The sequence below is a fragment of the Coenobita brevimanus genome, chromosome 53 (genome assembly GCF_032717465.1).
Source record: "Coenobita brevimanus isolate Jiangsu-jjx chromosome 53, ASM3271746v2, whole genome shotgun sequence".
Taxonomy (NCBI): Eukaryota; Metazoa; Arthropoda; class Malacostraca; order Decapoda; family Coenobitidae; genus Coenobita; species Coenobita brevimanus.
The window spans coordinates 31,366,051-31,383,434 of NC_137006.1; the positions used below are offsets into that span (position 1 = coordinate 31,366,051).

A 17,384-nucleotide genomic window follows, 5' to 3' on the forward strand; every position below is an offset into this window, starting at 1 on the left:
ATTGGCATATGCCTATTATTTTGTCCTACATATTAGCTTATGATTATAAATGTGATTATTCCTCGCCCTTAAAATTACGGTAGAAGCCAGTAAATGTGAGCATTTTTCCCTAGCAACACCTGTACAAGCTATGCTTGGGTCTACGGAGGGGTACATACTTTACCTTAGGCCAGACTGGGTGTGTCAGTGTTGCCACTCACAAGAATTATATGAATTATTTCTTTTACTTTGGATATTGGCATATTTCTTCTTTTTTCAGGCTCATTTTCTTATATCCATAACTGTAATATTATTACCCACCCTAAAACTACGCTAAAAAACATTAAAAGTGACTACAATTTCTTTTAGCAACACTGTACAATATGTATGCCATGTTTCTGTGTTACTGTATAAATATTTTATGCATAATAAGATTACTGTTGATTCATCCATCAAAATACACAAGTGTAAGTTTTATTCATCTGAATTTATCGTATTTGTGTTGCCTTGTACATAAATAGCTTCCGTTTCACATCGCAAGTTGGGGAAACGTGGCACCATTGTACACAGGTGCGGGCCACACCACAGCCGCAAACTTAGGCGAGTCCTACTATAGTGATGCAGCCACCAAATGCTTCAGGTGCACATTTGCTTTTTCACTTTAGATAACCTACTTTTTAAATACATTAATGGAAATAATACCGTGGTAAGTTTTTTTTGTTTTTTTAATCTAATTCTAAAGATAAGAAGGGATAGACAATCATTGGAGGACACAGCAGTGGTGAGATAAGGGATGTTCCCAGAAGCATGGGGAACGGAAGAATGATCTTAGCATGAAAATGACTGTAAACAGATCCTCAGTATGTGCATCTGAGATCAGTAGTCATTTTTCATTATTCGAAAACTTACTATTTAGTGGACATGGTGATGATATTGTAACAAAAATTTAATTCCTATCCTGTTTTAATTCGAACACATTTTACTGTCTCTAAACGCAAAAATAAAACAAATAAATAATTAAACATGTAAGTAAAGTTATTTTTTTGTTAAAATGAATAGGATCTAAACCATTCATAGTTGTCGAATGTCGCCATCGAGACCCCCCCCCCATCCATATAGCACCAACCAAGACGTCGGCACTGGGCCGCGACAGCACTCCGCTGACCCCCTCCCCCAAACAATTTCACTTGAAAGTTCTGTCTCGCACTGTGGTGTGACGGCTGGTGCAACGCAGCCCAGATGGAGTTTGTAGGGATTTATATCCGAGACATGGTTGGAGTTAACTGTTCACATAGGGGCGAGTGAGGGTAGTCACACTTGCATTAAATATCGGGGCAGTGTAGGCAAGCCCCAGGCTCCTACACTCCTGACTGGGGAAAAAAGGATTAGATGATGGATGGATGGATGGATTAACCAAACTTAATGGAAGGATTAAGGGATAAACCTATTATTTTATAAAACTATAAGCCGAAGACCAAGTTAACAGGACAATGCCAACTCAGAGTTTTAAACCAATTTTGACAAAACTTTGTGGAATAGTTGAGGATAAAGCAATAATAAAATGATTTCATTTGAGAACAGTCAAAGGTTGAGGAAGCAGAGAAAGGTTAAAGGTTTAGGCCACAAGGCAAACTTACAAAATATTTTTATTTGATTTCCACCAATTTTGGCAGAAGTGTTAAAGGTCGGCAAAGAACGAAGGTATTCAGCATTAGAACAGAAAATCAAACGTCAGGGTTACAGGATGCAATCAAAATTCGACCTGTGTGTGTGTGTGTGTGTGTGTGTGTGTGTGTGTGTGTGTGATAAATAACTAAAATTTTTATCCGCGTTTGATCAAACTTGGTGGATAAGTTGAGAGCTTCCCAAAAGAATGACTTTTTTTTTTTTTTTTTTTTTAACCTACAATTGGTCAGAGGTAAAGCTCACGTAGATAGGTGAACTTAAAGTTTTGAATCAACGTAGTCTCAACACTTTGAAAGATGATTAAAAGTTAAAGTAATGGTAGAGCGTTTCAGTAATGAGAACAATCAACCATAGGTCAAAATCGCAGGGGAAAGTCAAAGTCCAGGGCACTTGGCAGTCATCTGAAGCAGCTTGATATGAGTTGAAACTAAGTCGCTGGAGGTGTTAAGGATTAGCCAAGAATGAAGTAGCTCGATTTTGAGAGTACTCTGATGAACGTTAAGGTAAACTGACAAATACTCGGCCAATAGACCAGTTGGCGGGCGTAGGTGCTGCACTTTCGCTGAGTGTTCTTTCTTGTGATTTATTGAGCACTGATAGCAAAAAGAGCATCAAAACCGTCAACTCACAACGTGGGCACAATGTAAATAGAAGTTCCAGATATAAACAGTATTCAGGAGTGTATCAAAGTGTGATATTTCATATGCTTGAAAATTTCGAATTAGAATATCAACCTTGGGGTTACAGAGCCATTTTTTTAATGCCCTTCTCCCCCTCCAGTTCATTTTTATTTGCTATTTTTTTGTGAGGGGGAGGGAAGAATTAGCTGTATAAGGATGATGATGATGATGATAACATATACTGTTAGGAAGAACATTTGATCTTTGAAAGTGGATGCTGCTGGAATATAATTTATCTGTTTGGCAGTAGATTCATTTTTAAAATATTTGTAGTTGCTGTTGTTCTTGTTTTTCTTTCTTTAACTCAAGAACGTCTGGCCAAGCAGACCGTCAACGGCAGTTAAGCAATTGTGTTTATGGAGCAAACTGACAGATACAGTACAGTACGAACACTGTGCAGACAACTAGCGCCCCCATGTGGCACGCAGCGCCACGCCAGAGCTGGACCAGGGCCCTTCCTACGACGAGGTTCAGAGAAATATAAGGCTTGAGTCCAGGGTAGATGCAGCAGCTGCTCACCTCGGGTCACAGCGTCACCGCGTGTGGACTGCTCTTCAGCGCCAAAATATTTGATGTTTAAGTAATCTTTTGAAGACGAGTTTCACAGATCTTTGATTCTTTCTTGTCTGTATAAACGATATTCTCTAACAATTTTAAAACTTACTTACAGCTGGCATGAGATGGGAGTATACGACTTACCTGAGGCGATAGACTATGTGTTGGATGTAACTGGACAGCATCAGGTGTACTATGTTGGCTTCAGCATGGGAACTACTGTTTTCTGGGTGATGATGACACAACACCCACAGTATGCTGAGAAGGTAGTATTCTGTGTGTGTGTGTGTGTGTGTGTGTGTGTGTGTGTGTGTGTGTGTGAATGAGAGAGAGAGAGAGAGAGAGAGAGATGACTAATGAATTGCTAGAGCCAGGTATCAAAGACCATATGGCACAAATTCACAAATTCAGTAATGGAACAAAAATGGGAGGGGAGAAAAAGGGAATGACAGCAACGGGGAAAACAATTAAAGAAAGGTAAGACACTATGTATATTAGATATTGCTAAAAATTCAAGAAAACCTAGGACAGAAGTGTAAAACTAAATATCTCGCAAAAGACCAATACGAGTTAAAAACAACATTAGACGGTCCACAGGAAAGATTCGGGATTCATTTAAAATATCAGTCAAGAGAAAAGAAAAGGAAAAGACTAGAGAAGTATATCACTATAAAGTAGATAATCGATAATAACATGACTAACTGACAAGGTCGTGTCACATTTAAAGCGATGTGGAGGAGGATTTTCAGATATCAAATGGCCATGAGTGAGACGGGTGGTCAATCCTGAGACCTGCCAGCACCGTCTTCCTACGGCGAGTATGATGATAAGGGACAGACCAAGGTGTCACGAAGAGTTTAACAGAGGGCAGCTGTCCTCGGTGAATAAGCTTTGAGATGGCAGGAAAGAATATAACACCGTGACAGAACGAGATGGTATGCAGGGTGACCTGATGGCAGCACAAGCTGCAAGGGCATCAGTGATCTCAATGCTTGGGATACCAACATGACTAGGCACCAATCACATTGACGACCAGAAGAGCCATTCTATAATCCGAAGGACAATGCTTATTTGACTGAGGTCGAACGCCACAGGAAGAGTGGGCTGAGTCTGAAAATCGAATGAATTATTTAGAAGGATAAACTCATACCTATCGCAGATCAACCAACAATGCATGAAGTTTAGCTGTTAAAACGGAAGCCAAATGGGTTAGGCTGTATGCCTAAGAACGAACAGGAAAGGCAACTGCAAATATGATACCCTAAATTTATTAGAACCGTCAGTATAAACGTGAATAGCAGGGCAGTGTTCAAGCAAGTGAGAAGAATAGGACAAACAGAGTAGCAGAAGAAACAGAGAATACTGGACACGACAAAACGGAGGAACGGACTTAGCAACAGCCCCATAAGAAAAGTGACCGGGCGGACCGAAAATTATTTTCGACCTTAAGCAGCGAAGAGGCAAGGAGAGGCTGAACATGAAGAGAATAAGAAGGACTATAGCAGATGTGAGAGGAAAAGTAATCAGGAACAGAAGGAAGCAAGCAGAGAACTGACTAACCAGGAAACTGATGAAGCCGGGCATATGAGTAGACTGTAGCACCAGTTGAACAGGGCAGAACTCCCTAGGTGGACGGCAGGCTGGTGATAGGGTGAGCTGGAGCCCCCGTTTCATTAGCCCTCAGGACTTGATCCTGACCATCTCCCTTGTGCTGAACATTTTCAGTTCTTTCATTTACACAGAGATTAGGCCAGCATACTCCCTTAATACCCCTACTTTCAACTGTCTGCACCACACTACATGCAAGTAAGCTATCACACCTTCTATTCCCACTCCCTTTAGCAATGGCCGTTGCATTATTACAAGCAAACGAGGTAGTATGTCTGATTGCCACCACCAGCAGGGTAGGGCTGGTGGCTCAGGTTCCTCCTGGTCGTCATCAAGCAACTGTGCCGGCAGCGACTGTTGCAATTTCCAGTCATGCTCATCAGCAGGGAATTCCATTATGGCCTTATTCTTCACCAATATCCGAGGTCTTAGCACCAATCTGAATTCAGTTCATTTTTTCCTACAGTCCATATCCCCTCTGGCCCTATTCCTCACAGAACCACAAATCTCTCCCTCTACTGAAATATCCCCATTTTGTTTTCCTGGTTACCATCTCCTCACAAAATTCCGTAACAATGGAGGCACCTGTTGTTATATCAAATCTCAATGTGCAGTTGACAGTGTTTTAAACTTCACTTCAACTAATTTTGATTACTCACTGAATAAACTGAATCTTACCAAATATATCTGTGTAGTCTATAGCTTCCCCAATGCTTCTTCGGAACTCAGTATGTTTGAATCCATATCCACACAGTTGAGTAACCTTAACCTTGCCCTTAGCACAGCAATTGCCGTTTTTGGGTGATTTTAATGTACATAATGTTGAAAGGTTGTTGCATTCTGCCAGGACTGACGATGCTGGTCTGGAGTGCAAGCTATTTGCAGAGCTGTTTAATCTCATGCAGCTGGTAAAGCAACCAACCAGAATACCAGACAATCTTGACCATAATGTCCATCTCTGTAATAAATCTCGCTAAATCAAACATTCTTCAAAATCAAGCATCAAATCTACTCAACAACCCTAATGACAACAGAATATACTGGTCAGCTTTCAGTTCTTTCAATAATATGTTTAACAAGTCGTCATCCATTCCCCCATTAAAATCATCAGATGGCAACATTACAAATGACCTGCGTGGAAAAGCAAATATCTTTGCCAGTACTTCTTCTTCTCCCTTCGGCTCTCCCCTTAGGGGTTGCCACAGCGGATCACCCATCTCCATCTTACTCTGTCTTCTGCATCTTCTTCTCTTACACCTACCACCCACATGTCCTCCTTCACTACATCTTTGCCAGTACATTTGCCAGAAATTCTACCATACAGGAAGTCAGCCAGAACGTCCCAGTACTAGAACTTGACTTTCCCGAAATTGTTCCACTTAAAATATAGACAACATACGTAAAATCCATCCTAAACAATTTACCAACCAACAAAGCTCGAGGCCCAGATGGATTTCCTCCGTTTTGAAAAAGTGTTCCCCAGGACTTGCCTCTGTTCTAGCTTAACTATTCAGACTATGCATACGTACTTATTCATTCCCTAATTCATAGAAAGAAGCCAATATCCATCCAATTGCAAAGATAGGAAGTTCCTCTGACCCCTCAGATTACAGACCAATAGCTGTCACATCTTCTCTTCCTAAAGTATTTGAAATTTTAATTAATAAGCACATAATTAAACATCTTGAATCTAGCAACTTAATTAGTGATAGACAATATGATTTTCACCACGAACAAGCCACCATTGACATACTCAATCTCCTGACTCATACCATCCATCAATCAATCGACCTACATGGGGAAACTCATGCAGTAGCCCCTGATATTTCTAAAGCTTTCGACAGAGTATAGAACCGTTTCCTGCCATCCAAACTCCCTTGCTATGGACTAACGTCTTTTGTTCCTCCACTTTCCTCGTACCTCAGCGACAAAAAAAATAAGAGTGAAAGTAGATGATGTATATTCCAATTTCCACTCAGTTAACACTGGCATGCCACAGGGATCATTATTGGCGCCAACCCAGTTCCTGGTTCATATTAATGATTTCTTATATGTCACCCACAATTCCATCCATTAATGTGCAGATGACTCAACACTTCACAGTTCATTCACACTCAAACACCCATTTACAAGGTCTAATATCTCTACTATAACTTTCAACTCAGTACAGCCATCTCTATAAATCAAAACTTATCTACGATCAATAAATGGGGACAATAGAGCTTTCTCTCATTTAATGCTAGTAAAACCAAATATATACAATTTACTAATAGACAGATATTGCCAGATTCGTATATTACCTTTAATGCTACTAATATTCCCAATATACAATTTACTAATAGACGTATATTGCCAGATTCGTATATTACCATTAATGCTACTAATATTCCCATCCCCCCAAATATTAAAATTCTTGGTGTCTTACTTAACAATGCCCTCAGCTGGACCTCTCATGTCAGAGCACTTGTTAAAGCTGTCTCAAAGAAACTTGGATTGTTGTACAGAGTCCGTAACTTCTTCACTGACGAGCAGTTAGCTATAATTTATAAGTCATGTGTGCTCTCAGCTTGAATATTGCTCACCCTTGTGGAATGGATGTGGAGAGGTTGCATTAAAACAACTAGACAAAATTCATAACAAAGCTGTTGGAATTATTAATAACCCTGCTATTATAAATAAACTACCTCCCCTACACGTAAGAAGGAATGTTGCCTCCCTTGCATTATTTTACAGATATTTTTATGACAAAAGCTCACACGAAGTTGCGTCCATTGTGCCTCATCTCCATGCCTTCCCTCGTGCTGCATGGGCATTTGATAGCGCTCATGACTGGAATGTCACTCAGCCATACTGCAGAGCTTCTGCCTATCAGAATTCTTTTATTCCCAGAACTGCATCTCTGGAACTCGCATTCCCAGAGTTGTTTCCCTCCAGACTTCAACCTACAGCTGTTCAAGTCCAACTGTTGCAGGTATTTTATGAATGGAGGACGCCAGCAATCTGGTGTATGGATTATATTTTTTTTATTCATTTGCGCTTTCTTCTTCTGTTCTGTTATTTAAAAAAAATAATAACAATGGAGGGATAAAAACGATCGTTAACGATAAAGAGAAGGAATCCCTGACTCGACGTACTGAGGCTTTCAAACAGTTATTTCAAACCAGAAAGATCTAACTGGAGGCCAAGGCGATGGACATAATCCAGCTGACGCAAATCATTAGTGGATGTGGAGAAGGATGCGTTGGGAGGCAGCAACCCTTAAAAAAGACATGTGCTTTTCACGTCAACCGAAAGTCAAGCAGGAGGCCAAGGAATGGTACTGAAGGTCAGTAAGATAGTGGTGCATCGAAAAGGACAAGACGTGTTTAAGGGATATTGTGACGAGAGGAAAAGTGATTCCATATGACTTGGCAATGGAGAATGGAAGCCGAGAGTCGTTCATCAACGTGACACTTTGATAACTGCTGATTGCACAAGACGTTGGATTGTAATTTTTTAAGAACTAGCTGCATAAATTGCAAAGTCGTCAATGTATAAGGATGAAGCTATATATCTAATGGATGGGAAGAAACAATACCGTTATTAACAATAAGAAAAAGTGTAGTACATAGAACACAGCTCTGTGTAACACTTCAAATTGTGGAAGGGAAGCAGATAGCGAGCCACATGCACAGAAATGAAATTTTCTATTGGCTAGAAAGTGTTTAATGAACACCAGTGTTACTAATAATACTACAGTAAATGATTGACGTGTATGAAAACTATTATATTTTCAGGTCATATTACAGGCTTTCTCAAAATCAAAGAAAACGAGAATGGAGTCACTGCATGAAAACGTAGACCAGACATAGGTCTCCAGCCAAAGTAAAAGGTCAGAATTACATCTTGACTGCTGGAACCCGAACTTCTCTGGTTAGAGAAGGTGGCTAGGTTCCAAAATCCTTGTAAGCTGAACACTGACCATGCATTCGAGGACATTGCAAAAGCAGTTTTTGAAGGCAATTAGACAATAATCTTGTGGCAGATGACAATCTTTGAGCGGCTTATCAAAATGAATAATTAAAGCGATGTTCCAGGCGGAGGGAGAAATACATTCCGACATAAAATTATAATAACAACAGGGATCGGGAAGCCTCCATGAAAAAAGGTTTACGCATTTTGTTATGAATGCCACTGAGACCTTTGCTTGCATCCTTACAGGCACGCAGAGCATCACAGAACTCAGAAATTAAAAACGGTGCCTTACAGGACTCCCCTAGAACAGCTGAAACAAAATTAAAACACGTTCAGTAACTGAGCAAAGAGTATGACATTCTTGTGGCAGGAAAAAGCCGCTACCAACCTCACTAAAATAAGCCCCGATTGCATTTGTTGCCAAAGCAGAATCAGCAACCTAAGTACAATTCAGATGAAGAGCAGGAGAATGGGGAGAGCAGCTTGCCTGCAACCTTATGAATACAGGACCAGACTGCTTGAATGGGAGAGGAAAGGTTAACAGAAGAAGCATAAGAGTTCTAACTTGTCCTCTTAAGTTTCTTAACCATTTGACGAGAAACAGCAGTTGCCCAACAGAAAAGAATATGATGGAAGTCGTTTACAGCAAAACCTCATCCATCTACAGTAGCATGCATATGAGTATCACGCACAGCCCTGCAACATTCAACTGTCCACCAAGGAAAACATTAATTTAGAAGTAAATGGGCACGTTGATCAAAGATTAGCCATATGGGCCGCCTGGACACCACCAGCTGCAAAAGAGGATAAAGATGCAGTAAAAGAGTAGGAAGCAGGCCAGTCAGCTTTATCAAAACACCAGTATGGCAGCCATGGAGTGGGAGTATAAGATACAGGGCTTAAGAATATTGGAAACTGATCGCTGAAGTGACAATTCTCTAAGACAGACCGATGGAAATCTAAAGTAAGCATAAGAGAATAAAGGGAGCGATCAGTGCAAGAGAATGTTGGGGCCCAGGCGTCAAAGTAGGAGTAGGTATGGTAGCCTGTGTTAAGAATAAAAAGACCATGGGCAGAAATAAAAGCATCAGATAAATGACCATGGGAACTGACGGCAGTGTCACCCCAGAGGGTATGCCTTCATTTAAAATCTCTAAGTAAAATAATGGTAGAGAGATGAAACAGTAAGTCTGCCAAAGAACAGCAGAAATAGTTACAAAAGGAGAAAACCAGCGATAAACAATCTTTATGCAAAGACCAAGGAACACTCGCGCCCGTGTACATGGAACCAAGATAGAGGGTGGTAAAGGATCATACTGGATACTATGTTGGATTATATAGAAATTTTGAAAAAGGATTGAGGGGAACACATAATAGGATAGCTGAGGACTGGAACAGTCGGTTGAGTTAAACGAGTTTCCTTTAAACAAACTACCACAGGTAGATGGAGGGACAGAAGATAACATAAATTAGTAATTTAGGCACAAAACGCTCGCGAATTCTATTGTAAAATGGACATAGAACAACAACAACAACAACAACAAAATTAATGGTTTGTGTGAAAAGCCTGTAACAAGAAAGGAGAACTAGCATTTTCAGATAATATTCTGGGTGGAAGAAGCAGTTACTGAACACGAATGAAAGGATGGGTTAGCAGAGTGAACCTGTCTCCAAAGTGTTTAGCTGCAGACCACGACTTTGGCCCAGACTGTCCAACAGGTATAGAAGTATAACAAGACACAAACATTATAAGGGACTTGGTAAAAAGTAAGGATGAAGAGACATGACGTGGTCCATGAGGAGCAGAAGTATGGGGAGAAGGGAGAATACGAGACGATGAAGGTGGTGTGGGAGGCGACATACGAGTAAGAGAAGCGGTGGAATGGAGAGAACAGGGACGGGGAGAAATAGGGACGGGATACCGCTCAACAGAAGTGGAAATAGGTGAAGAAGAGGAGTGTGAGAATCCAGGAACGTCAACACCATTAATGCTAACAGAGGGGCCAAGTGTTTGTGATTCCAAAGGAAGATACATTAATTCCCTAATCAAATCTAAAGCTTTACCATTACCAGGAGCATCAGCCTCCAACAATTAAGGTCTCTGAGCAGATGGACGTCATATTGGAGAGAAACCAGTGTGGCTAACACTACCCTGGAATCCTGGAAGGGTTACAGGATCTCTGTGCAACACATGTTGGGAAGTTGGTGCCCGATAAGTAGAGAAATGAGAAAAGGCTGCAGAAACTTGTTGTAGTGGGCCTAAACCAACCTCGCCAATGAGACATTTGGAGGCGCAAGACAGAGAGGATACATGACCTGGAGAGACAAGGTAGGATAAAGTTGGAGAGGACTCAAAGTAGGAGTGTAGAGAAGAAAGAGAAGGTTCCAGGACAGAGAAGGATTTGGAACAAGGAAGGGAAGATGTAGCAGGAACAGTGGAGACCAAAGGGAAGGCAGAAGTAGCCAAGGGGACTACGAGATGACTAATTGAAGAAACAGTAGAAGTAGAGGACCTTGTGGAAGTCACTGAGAGGGAAGAAACAGAAATTGAAGGTTGAAGAAAATGGACAATAAAATGTAAACGACTGGAAAAAGAGTCATAATTATCCTGGGAAGCTATGTTGGTGAGTTTCTCTACAATTCTAACAAAGAAAGGTGCAGCTGCGCCTGCAAATGCAATCTTGCACTCAAACTGGACACCGTCCATACAAAGTCAAATGTGCATTGTGGCAATCTGGACGGCATTATGTGGTGGCAGAGGAAGCATACTTGTCATGACTGACTTGAGTACAGAGTGGACAGGTGAAAAGAAATCTACAGAACTTTGCAGGGTGACCAAAATGGCCAAAAGTATTGGCACTGGCGTTAGGCACGCAGACACTCTTTCACAGCAAGACGGACACCACCAGCAATAACATTATCAGGGATTGCACGACTGTCAGAGACCAGTTTTATAATATTAGCTGATCTCCTGCAGTGTTCAATCACACGGAGTGTGAAGCTAGATTTAGAAACGATGGAGTGACCTTGCACTTCTAAGATGGCCTTAATGTCAATATCTCAGTCTGGAAATGGACGGTCACCAAATTTAACATTAGACTGAATCAAAAGAGTACTGCAGCTGAGTTCATGTGCAAATCCTTTTCAACAGAGATAGAGACACCAAGAGAATCTTTAAGATTTGCCATATGAGAGGCTTAAGGTTCATCCTTGACTGTAACTACAGTAGAGTTATCAAAGTAAGACTGGGAAGAGACGTCTTGGCCAACATGGGAGAACAACTAGAGATGAAATTTCATGTCATCATTTGCAAGAGGTACAGGGCCATGCATGCTGAAAAATTGGGTCCACGTAGGTGGGCTGAAGAAGTCACCAAAAGCAAGAGTATTGGAACGAGGACGGAAAGCTGAAGATACTGAGACTGTATACAGGGCAGAGAAATTAGCGGTGGTAGAAACAGGGCATTGAAATGGCAGCTGGGGAACGGAAATTATAAATGAGGGAACAGAGCTAGAAGTAGACAGAAATGAGGACACTTTGGGAAGCAAGAGGTTGGTATGGGCAAATGTAGCAGTGAAAGAAGACCCAACACGGGATGAAGCAGGGGAAGAATCACCACCGTTAGCACCAGTGGAGGAAGGGAGAGAGACATTAGGTGGAGCCAAGGAAGGGGCAACGGACAAGCAAAATTCTCAGTCAAGCAATCCAAGTACCGAAATCATGTCCATATCTATGCATGACACCATCAACTGCGTCATGTCAATGAGTGGACCAGGGGGCAGGGATGTATATATAACCGACACGAATGAGGCTAGAGAAAAAACTGCTGTCGGATTTGTCGAATAGGTGCCATTAACTGTTCATAGGGCATTGCGTTCAACCACCGACACCAGTGAAGACTAGCTCACAGATGTCTACCTCCTACCTTTTGACATCAGATCAATTGTAGAAACACAAGTATCAACCAATCTGCTTGTTGAGATGAGAGTATCTTATATGCAAACATCATTTCCAACTTGTAGCGACGGGTATCCAACCATACCCCAGGAGTCGCACTGCAGGAACCATTTCCCCTAGGAGCCGACAAACTGCTCCCAAGAGACTGTCCGGCCTCTTGGGCTGTGATACAGGTTGGCCTTTCACAGTCCCACCAGTTCAGACCTATTTGGGTGGTTTGATCCCACCACAGCAGGGTGCGACAGTTTTGGCAAAATCAATATCTTTAAAATTACTATAGTCATGAAGCACGACTCTGAGGTTACTATCATCGTCCCGTAGAAACCTACCATTCAAAAGTGTATCTGATTTCGTGTATAATATGAAATGCATGTGATTCGTGTATAATATGTTCGTTTATAATAATATTCGTGTATAATACATTCGTGCATAATAATATGATTCGTGTATCATATGATACGAAATCGGTCGCACTTTTGAATGGTAGGTTGCCAGGGTACGATAATGACAACCTCAGAGTCATGCGCCGTGACTATAGAGATTAAATGATGGATATTTACCTGGATAACACAAATATATGTGTGATTTTTGTCTCACATGTAATTTACCTACTTCAATTTTGTGTTGAAATTTTGCAAAAAGCGCGTAAAGTTACACTAATTACGAAAATATTGAAGGTTGCATTTGGGTGGGTTTATTGTGCAGGAAGGTGGATCATCCTGTGTTTTAACACAAGTTTTTATTCCTACTGAGACAGAACTTAACATTTTTTTAAGACCATTTTCTCTTTTTCAGCGACACTGTAAAACTGGCCAGTCAAACCGCTTAATGAACTACATTGAGATCCACTGTCACTGTTGTGCAGTTGTGCAAACTTTGTTAAAGAGTTGCAGATTTGTATTGTATGGGAAGTCTTGAATGACCTCTGTGTTTTTACCAGTGTCATAGCTGTTCAGCTTTCCACAAAAATGTCTCACGTAATATAAGCTTGTACTCATCTACACCACCTGGAGAGAGCTTCCTATAGCAGAGCTACTAACTGTCAAAGATCTCCTCAGTTATGGAGATCTAGTGACCAAAACAGGAGGAATTGCAGCACTGATCAACTTGTCACTAACCTTATGTTTGCCTTGCATGCTAAATGAAACAAAGCAAATCCTAATTTTTATGGGTTAGTTATAAACAACCATGTCAAGATCAAAGAGAAGTTGAAAACGATGTGGGGCCAGGATAACAAGGTGTCTGCAGGCAGAGCAAAGCTAAAGGAGAAGCTTGATAAATTAATGGACTTACCAGCAAATCCGATATCAAGACTCGTTCGGATGGTGGTTGCAATGCTGCCTGTGCCATTGGAGTACATATAGATTGTCATTTTAGCAGAGAGAAAAAGATTCCCGTTATAGATATGGATCACTAGACAATCTCAAAGGAAGGGATTTGAAGAATTTGAGGATGATTGTCGAGTTTTGTGTTGGGATCTGTATGTTAAACTGGTTCAATATAATAATCAGTAGCAAACGGATACAAGGACCAAGACATATCTTGTTTCAGTTAGATCTCTTAAAAAGTCAGAGTGAAGAAGTGAGAACGACGGTCATGCCAGCAGTGAAGAGATCAGCTTGGTATGGTCGTAGTGAGTGTATGCTCCAAGCTATGGTGTATTGTGAAGATGACCTGGAAAGAAATGATGCAGTAGAGAAGATATTGAGAAGATCAGAAGTGAAGGAGATGAGATGATCCAATTAGGAGATAACAGGGTAAGACCCAAGAAAACACCATCAATCAGTACAGAGGCGACTTCACTCTTGTACCTTATTGGCTGGACTTCAGGAGTCTCAGAACTCCCCCCCCCCTTACCTGATGTCTGACAACATCACAGGTCAAGGAATTTGTGATGAAACCCATGGTTGTTCCTGAGTGGCCTTCGCACACCCAGTCAATAGAGAGATGTGCGAAGATGACAGCAGAAACTGCTGCCCATGTTTATAGTAAGGACAGAAGAAATCACCATATCAGGGGCCAGGAGTTCTCTGGATAGTTTTCGTAAAACTGTGTTAAATATAATTATACAATTTGATAATTTCTTGGCATTTTAAATAAAGAGATTCAGTGTTAGAGTGTTATTATTTATATAAACAACTGTAAGTCATACTAGCACACTTCAACACAAAACTGAAGCAGGTAAGGATTGTTTAATGTATATTTTGTAGACTGATTTTAATTCCCTACACAAAAATGCAAAATTTTATCACTGGTAGTTCTTGAATTATACGAATTTTAATGTTACCTCCCAGATTGACACATCCTCACACTTCAGTCACCACAAGTAGCCTAGCCTCAAACAATGACCTTATCCAAACCATGACAACTTTTCTTCCTCAACACAGCAGGAAACATAGATGGAAGTGGAAATGAACACACTATGTAAGCCAACGATATCGTGGAAGAAAAATAGGAACAGGACTAGATGATTAAAAAAAAAAAAAAAAAAAAAAAAAAAGCTCTTGACAAAAGTAGTCAGACCAGCGACAGCAAACTAAGGACACTTTAAGAAGGCGTCACAACCCAGTCGCAAACCTTGAAGGCCTCTTACTACGTGACAGTTAATTGATACTGCAGCCATAAAGCTGAAAATATACAGTTTTGATACATGGTAAACATGATAAGTGTTGATGAATGGTGAAACTATGTAGTAGTTTGATCTTTACATTAATTAACATTATGGTACGTTGATTGAACTTGTGTTTTTGGCAATGGTAGTCAGATTTTGTGACAACTGAGGAGACTAATAGTTATATGGAGAATTGAGGTGTGTGTGTGTGTGTGTGTGTGTGTGTGTGTGTGTGTGTGTGTGTGTGTGTGTGTGTGTGTGTGTGTGTGTGTGTGTGTGTGTGTGTGTGTGTGTGTGTGTCGCTGACACCACACACACACACACACACACACACACACACACGAGGGGGGTGAAAAGGAGAGCTTTATTTATATTCTTCGTCATTTCGTTATTTTAGTAGGAGTAGCGTGGAATATGTGACACTGTAAACCTAAATGCAACTGTAAACCGATAAAGAATGTAAATTATATATCAGGTAAGTTATGAACACATATAAAATGTTGTTCCATGTCTCCTACAGGTCAAATTCATGGTGGGGATGGGGCCGGTAGCCTATGTGGAGCACGTTGAAGGACCTATGAGCTATGCCGCACCATTCGCTTCATCCATTGAGGTACGGTGCATTATGCTATTACAAAGACTGAGAGCCTATTGGTCCACTGGTTAGAACGCTCCAGATGGAATGATGACATTACACAGGTTAAATCCCGAAGAGGTAAGTAGTTTTACGATCATGAAATGCCGCAAGAAGAGGAGGCTGGTCATCTACCTTGAAATATACCATAAGTTTGCCAAGAATCAGGCCCATACACGCGCGAGGAACTACAATGAGACTGGCTGATACGGTTGCATAAGCACTGCCAGAAAATACCAAGGGAGAAAGGTGGTAAACAAGGACATACAGTATAACTCTCGTTTTTCACTCGCTAGGCGCCCATCATCCATTCACTCGTTGTAGTACTCTCTCTCTCTCTCTCTCTCTCTCTCTCTCTCTCTCTCTCTCTCGTGGTGGTGATTCTACAATAAGTGACAGGCGGAACAGTTTCATGTATCCCAGGAAACCACACCTTCTTTCCAGCCGAATGGAGGCTATATACGTTCCATCTGAAGGGTGGTTTTGATTTCATGTTCGCATGGTGCCCCGAAGGGAAAAGTGAGGCTGGTCACTGTTACCTTAAACGTCGGGACAGAGCAGCCTAGCCCTGAATCCCACCGCTCCTGCTTATTTGGAGGAAGCTGGGAGTGGATGTTGTTGTTGTTATTGTATGCCTTACATGCATATAGACTGTGATGGCAAAAGAGTTTTCATGAATGATGAGAGACTGAACAGCCTTCGAGTTGTTGATAACATACTTATTTTCAGTGAGTCAATGGAGAAATTAAAAAAAAAATGGTTCCTGATCTGAGCAGGGAGAATCTGAAAATAGTCCTGGTAGAGATAATTAATTATTTTCAATATAAGCAGGAGATGATGAACTACCATTTGCCGAGGAATGCATATACTGTAACTAAGAAGTTTGGACAGTTCCAGACGCATGATTCCGAAATTTTGCGAAGATTAGAAAAGGGATGAAGGACTTTTGGTAAAATTTGTTAGGACATGAAGCATAAGCCAGTGATTTGATTACATATCAAACGATTATATAATCAGTGTTCCCTTCCTGCTCTGCAGTATAGATAAATACCTAAAGTGTAACAAATTCCTCAGGACGTAACATATAAGTGCCTAGACCAGTGTTTTTCAATCTTTTGCAATAGGGTACACACAAAAAAAATATACAGTATATTTTTACGGCACATCTACACTTTTTGTATTTTTTCATTAAACTGAGTATATATATATATATATATATATATATATATATATATATATATATATATATATATATATATATATATATATATATATATATATATATATATATATATATATATATATATATATATCATAGTATCCACTGCAGGACACGATACAGCCAATGTATCTCTACCAAGTGGCTTAGGCTGTCTGGTAGAGATTGTATGTAGGGTGAGAAGTGCTTGTAAGTTTAATTGTAATGTTGGAGTGGCTTTGGATGTGTGTGTAGTCTGTGAACCAAGTGTAATTGGCCCGCGCAAACCGACTGGGTGCAAGCATACTTTATATTATTCAACCACAACACCCTTTATGTCCGACAATGCAGTACGTGGCCGGGTGAACACTCCCAAAGTTTATTACTCTGGCGGGACGCGAACCCTGGTTCACCCGTGTACGAAACGCACACTCTACCACTGTATATATATATATCCGGTATATTTATTTATTTATTTATTTATTTATTTATTAGTCTATCTATCAGTCTGTCCATTTATCT

At 40.6% G+C, this 17,384-nt stretch overlaps 1 protein-coding gene across 1 annotated transcript in view; it reads left to right on the plus strand.

Annotated features, from left to right (window-relative positions):
- Window positions 1–17,384, plus strand: part of LOC145400660 (lipase 3-like) — a 128,801-nt gene that overhangs the window by 73,922 nt on the left and 37,495 nt on the right. The window contains exons 3-4 of the mRNA XM_080273093.1: window positions 3,016–3,166; window positions 15,551–15,643. Of these exons, the coding sequence (XP_080129219.1) occupies window positions 3,016–3,166; window positions 15,551–15,643 (244 nt within the window). The remainder of the gene's footprint in view (window positions 1–3,015; window positions 3,167–15,550; window positions 15,644–17,384) is intronic.